The sequence below is a fragment of the Apium graveolens genome, chromosome 5 (assembly GCF_009905375.1).
Source record: "Apium graveolens cultivar Ventura chromosome 5, ASM990537v1, whole genome shotgun sequence".
NCBI lineage: Eukaryota > Viridiplantae > Streptophyta > Magnoliopsida > Apiales > Apiaceae > Apium > Apium graveolens.
In genome coordinates, this window is record NC_133651.1 from 207,731,617 (window position 1) to 207,737,713 (window position 6,097).

At 33.8% G+C, this 6,097-nt stretch overlaps 1 protein-coding gene across 1 annotated transcript; it reads right to left on the bottom strand.

The window, feature by feature from the left end:
• Positions 1-1,616: 1,616 nt before the first annotated feature.
• Positions 1,617-5,456, bottom strand: LOC141724744 (CBL-interacting serine/threonine-protein kinase 1-like). The gene is made up of 12 exons (XM_074526991.1): positions 5,081-5,456; positions 4,636-4,698; positions 3,785-3,856; positions 3,573-3,680; positions 3,396-3,476; positions 3,128-3,307; positions 2,815-3,024; positions 2,613-2,717; positions 2,395-2,511; positions 2,119-2,181; positions 1,937-2,011; positions 1,617-1,857 (listed from the first exon to the last, which is right to left on the bottom strand). The coding sequence occupies exons 1-12, from the start codon at positions 5,276-5,278 to the stop codon at positions 1,783-1,785; spliced, it is 1,347 nt and encodes a 448-aa protein (XP_074383092.1). The 5' UTR covers positions 5,279-5,456; the 3' UTR covers positions 1,617-1,782.
• Between the last annotated feature and the right edge of the window lie 641 nt (positions 5,457-6,097).

Here is a 6,097-nt window from a genome sequence, read left to right on the forward strand (position 1 = left end):
AATTTACTAAACGTAGAATGTGACAATGTTTTTCGGCTAGTCATGTAGTCAAATTTTGAGTATATTTTGAACAATGGGCCAAATTTTGATTTCAAATTCAAAATAAACTAAAATTCATTGACTAATTATAATTCTAACTTATCTAAATATTTAATACCAATCTAGATTATTTATATATAGGCGATTCTATTTTCAATATTTTCTTTAAATATATATATATATACATTTTAATTACTTTTTATAATAAAAATTTATTAAAAATATATGAGATATATTTTCAAACTAAAAAATAATAATAAATAAAATAATAATCCATTTATGTATTATGCCTAACTTTATATCTGTAATTCAGTTCTTTAAAATTAATTGTATAAATATTTAAGTAACTAACATTTTTTCTGCGGAATTCAAGTAGCTATCTTTAAAGTTAAATAAAATATTCCTTTAGCACACTTAAATATTATGTGTTTGATAAAAAGCACATGTGACAATATGATGTGGTGGTATGAGGTTATATAGAAGAATGAAGCAGCCCGAGTTCGATTCCCACAAACACAACTTTTATATAAATATTAAAAATAGGGGTAGTTTAGTATTTTCAATGAGACTTTTAAATCTCACAATATTATCCCTTCTTGTGCTATTATATATAGAATATATTATATTAAAATATCTAATAACTTCACCTTCTGAGCATATATCAAGATATTAATACCTAAGATTTTCAAATATATATTATTTTAATAGCACGTCGTAGCCTAGGCGTTCATCTTTTGGGAACCAACTTATGTATAATTATGACTGTGTAAGATAATGGCAAATAACTTGTAAACTTATTAATTAATCATTTTAGGTTTGTAATAATTTATAACTTGTGGATCTTATGACTCATACTTATCCAAATTTCATCACTGGACTATAACGTGTTGTGGATTGTGTATTATTGTGGGGTCACATCATGCAGTTATTTATTTTGATTTAAGTTAAATTTTATTAATGGAAAGAAAAACCGTGACAACACGAATTCCCGATCCCGGATCTGGGAGTGTTACAATATCAATAAGGGGAAAGAGAAAAAGAGGTAAATCACGTAGGACTTGGGCTGATGTATTAAGTATGGATATGGGAGTTTTAAATCTCAGAGGTGACATGACTTTAGATAGGGCTTCTTGGAGACGCCAAATTCGAGTAGTTGAGAAGGTTTCTAGTGATTTGCAGAGGCTTTAGTTGTAGAATTTTTCTTATTTGTTCTGATGTGGTGTGGTGTGCTTCTGTGATTTTCGGTATATTTCGATGCATATATTTATTTTATTATTATTCTCTTTGTGGGTAAGTATCATGTGAATACAACCATGGGCTTGGGTATTATATTACACGGTTTATAGTTTCTGCTTATTGTATTAATATTGTCAATCTCGCACATATATGTGTCACTTTCTATATTTATTGCACTAAGTCGAGGGTCTTCACGGAAACATATTTCTTACATCTTACCCTCTCCAAACACTGCTATAAGCGGTATATACGGGATATTTTGGTTCGGTTTGGTTTATATTTTAACATCATTTTATCCATTATATTTAGATCTGTATTTTGCATGAATTATGAGTTTCAGTTTTATGCAGATAATAATTTGATACTATTATTTTTAATTTCGGAACCGTGCTTGGCACGGTTACCAAATGTGGTAAATATAATTGACATTGTTCCTGTACAAGTAGAAGCTAACAGATCTAAACAAACTAATGTCCTACATAACTATGTTTGTAACAAACCTCCAAGCTACACTTGAAACTCAGCGTCCAGAAGCTCTTGGCTTCTTGGGACGCCTAGATCATGCGATAACTTTTCACATAACTGCACAAAAGATTTACCCAATGTCAGGAAACGGTGAATGAAGTAGCACCAAAATGCGAAGCGGAGCAAGAGGGCTTACCTGTCTGTACAATGTTGCATCTCCGCAAGTTTTTCTTACTTCGACCAAGTACAAGGATGGGCTAATGTCAAACACCTATTACAGTTGGCACAGAAGTAGTAGTGTAAATAAGATATGTACTACCCAAAATGTGAGCTGCAAAGTAAGATATAATTAATATAGAATTTTAGCTTGAAGCCAACCTCTGCTGCAACTGAAAGATTAACTGGGCTGCTGTCATCTTTATGCAGTTCTACCACTTTCAGCTAAACACAATGACAGACATAATTAGATGACAATAAGTTGATTTCCTTGGTAGTTGAACCAATATTCAATAAACAAACTCAGAAAAAGAAATTTAATACATTGTCATTCATTCATGGCTTCTTCCCTTTAAATCTACTATGTTGTTTTTCGTTTATATATATTTTTTGTTAAAGCTACATAAATATCATCTACTAGCCCGATATTTAACTAACCTTTCCACTTCTCTTCCGGACCACAAAACCCATCCTTGTAACTATGTCCTCGATCCTCTCGATTAATTCTTTTGGAGAATGGCGAGATGTAAATCTCATCCTCCTCTCAGACACGTCCTGGTGAACAAACAAGAATGTTCATTTATCATCTACCATTCAATGTCATGGTTGTCCAAATTGGTATAAATAGTACTTCAAAGTCCAGTAGTGGTTCTAACCTCTTTCTCGAAGAACCCTGAAAGATCCAGGCTCGAGGACATGCCAATTAGCTCAAAAGCATTAATAAAAGTGGAAAAATCTGGATCTTTTCCTGCCAAGGGTGACTACAGCGAAGAAAAGCATCACTTAGTGTCGATCAAAGAATATGAAAGAACATGAAGGCCAACTTTTATGTATGGAGAGTTCTCAATCTTGAATTACCTCGTGTATGGTCATAGATGCATCAACTATGCAGATATCTTCTTTATCTTCAACAGGATTTACAGGAGTATATCGCCTCTTAAACCATTGATCTTCTTTGATTTCAGCGATAGTTATTCGGGTACGAGGATTTGGATCAAGAATCCTTCTTATCAAATTTTTAGCTCCTGTGGATAGCCCCTTGGGAAAATTCACATTCCCCTTGAAAATCTGAAATCCGCCAAGAAAGATCACAATGAAATTTGTTGGACTAAAATTACAGGCGATTTCCGTGGGAGATTCATGCAAGGTAAACGTCAAATTACTTTTATACCTTCTGATATACTACTGCAAGGTTTCTGTCGTCAAAAGGTAGATACCCTGTAAGAATTACATATAAGATGACGCCACATGACCACATATCAGATGTGGCACCATCATAACCTTTATTGCGGACAACTTCTGGAGCAACATAGTTGGGACTGCCGCAAGTTGTATGCAATAACCCGTCATCCTGCCATTCAGATAAGCGTAAGTGGCTTGCTGGAGTAAAAACAATGTTCCTTATTAATGTAGATGTACACAAACATTAGATTGCATACTCTGAAATGTTGCGGTAAAGCACTAAGACCAAAATCAGATATTCTTATGTTTCCGTCTGCATCAACAAGGACATTCTCTAGCTGCATTTTTACAATTTACAAAACCCTAACACATGAGATTATTGAGTTGGAAGCTCCGGTATTCCTTAAAGAGTTCAGCAATGCAAATGATGATACCTTGAGATCCCGGTGAAAAACACCTTTTTTGTGGCAGTAGGTAACAGCGTCTATTAATTGTTGAAACATCTTCCTTCCTGCAGCCTCGGTGAGTTTCCCATTCAAAGCCTGAAAAGCAAGGGAAGACGCAACATGTCAGGTCAGATGTGAACAAACAGTACAAGAAACCAGCTTAAAGTTAAGTCCAGACATTGTATTCAAAAGCTACTTACAATCCGCTCAAACAATTCACCACCATCTACATATTCAAGGACCATGTATATCTTGGTTTTGCTTGCGATCACCTGCATTACAGATATTAAAAAAATTATAATTCCAGACTCTAATTCTGGTGTTGAGTTATTACAGTGGTGTTGAGTTATTACAGTCTGCCGCATAGATCATCGGATTCTTAACAAGCAAAAATAAGTTGGTAACTATACTGAAAAGATGAGGACAAGACATAGGCTCCTACTCCATTACTATAACTGGAATTTGTAGTATGGACTATGAAGTTGGATATTTGCCAGTTTTCATGCTGATTTTACATTCACAGGTGTAGGTGGCTGATGGCCCTACTAGAACATGCATCATACTCAAAATTTCAAGCATTTGCTTAACTGGGTATTTAATTATCTGAGCCTATGTCTACTTCAATAAGACCAATATTGCTGCTATGCCATGGTTTACAGCTACATGTCCACTACAGTAACTTCCTTCTTTTTTTTATAAGATTAGGCGCAGTATCTGTTCTAATAAATAGGGAGAATCGAATCCGAGACCTGCACGATGGATAAACTTTTGCACTAACTTCCTTGGTTTGCAGCTTTCTGATTATAAAATTAAAAATTGGATTAATGTAATAGTTGACTATAGATTTGATTGAGTGTTAAACAAAGACCCAATAATGAAGCAATCATATATCATATCAAATAAAAATTATACAGGCTTACACGTTTCATGGTTGTGTTACCTGTCTAACTAAAAATCTGGAGAAATTAATGGGATATACTTACAAAAATATGATTTTTTTAATGATGAAGATTGAAGAGTGAACAATAATTTAGACCATACAGAAACAAACCTCATGTAACCGGACCACGTTTGGATGTCTGAGTAGCTTTAATGTCCCAATTTCTCTCTTTATCTGCATATTCCAAACAAAGTAAATAAATTTCTTAGTCCAATTTTTTCCAGAAAACAAGGGTGCTCATCAGAATACCATCTCTGCTCATATGCAGGGGAATGTTAATATACATCTAACCTCCCATACTTTGATTCAGAGTATTATAAGTGGAAGAATGCGTTATACCGGATATCTTTAGTTCGTTCTGTACGAAATATCTGGTTTAGAGTCTTGGACAAAATGAGCATGATATATGGTTTAGTCACCAAATATCAACTTCGACTCATGTATTCCAGATAATCTATCTTTTTACTAAAACACAAACATTTCTGCCAAATCAAGCATGATCACAACTAAAACAGAAGATGTTGTGATAACTTAAACAAGGTAAAGATGGAGAAACCTGGTCAATGATCCTGTGATCAACAATCCGGGACTTGTCCAAGATCTTGACAGCAAAAGAGTGACCGGAATCAAGATTCTTGGCAAATTTGACTTTTCCGAAATTTCCTTCTCCAAGAGTCCTTCCCAATTCGTACTTGCCTACTTGCATTTCCTTCTTCTGCTCATTCTCCTTGTTCTTCCAGGCAAATAACACCATGATGATCAATTCTCTTTTTGTATTATTTGCTAGAAAAACAAAATGGCACCTGAGAGCTGTTCCAATAGTAGAAGAAATGGGCTTGAAGAATTATAAGGAGTGGTACTTAAAATAATAGAGATAGAATGAAAGGAGTGGCCTCTTCCATGGATGAGTGTATTATGTATATATATAAATGAAACATAGAAACTATATATGCATGTACGTGAAGAAAGTATACATGTATTAATATAGTAATCCTATTCATCATTTGGAAGTAAATATGTGGATAAATTGAGGTTTAACATAGAAAAGTAAAAGACAAATGCGAGAACTGACAACAATTATTAGGTGTCAACAAATCATTCGCTTCATCATATGCATATAATTTCAACAAATTAATTAATATAATATTGGTATTAGGTATAAATAAGTTTTATCAATCTAATGAAATGAAAAAGGGCTTAAAAATCATTTTACAAAAGATTTCACACTTTATGTTTTTGCCAAAATAGTGAAAAATGATAATGGATCCGGCCAGAAACGGTTTGGTGCATTTTTTTGATTTCCTCTTACCTTGTGGCAGGGTTTTCGATTACTCGTAGCATTAATTGTAGCATTAAAAGAAACAGAGTTTTTACCGACCATGAAATCGATCGTTATAAAATCAAAACTGGATATTTTTAGTAAAAAACGACCGAAACAAAAACGGGCAAATTAATCCTAGCCGGGCGAACACGCGTTGGGGCACATTCAATATATCACGGGTCATTACCTAACATATTAGTATCACGTGTAAGCCTATTATGTATTTGATCATTATCTATCATTTTTTGTCAG

Bases quoted from the DNA above. Each gene is read 5' to 3' on its own strand.
- LOC141724744 (XM_074526991.1), bottom strand. From the start codon at position 5,278: ATGGTGTTATTTGCCTGGAAGAACAAGGAGAATGAGCAGAAGAAGGAA. The intron at 3,477-3,572 runs GTATCATCATTT...GTAAAAATGCAG, and splicing joins TTTTTCACCGGGATCTCAAG to CTAGAGAATGTCCTTGTTGA. The intron at 3,025-3,127 runs GTATAAAAGTAA...GGCGGATTTCAG, and splicing joins TTGCAGTAGTATATCAGAAG to ATTTTCAAGGGGAATGTGAA.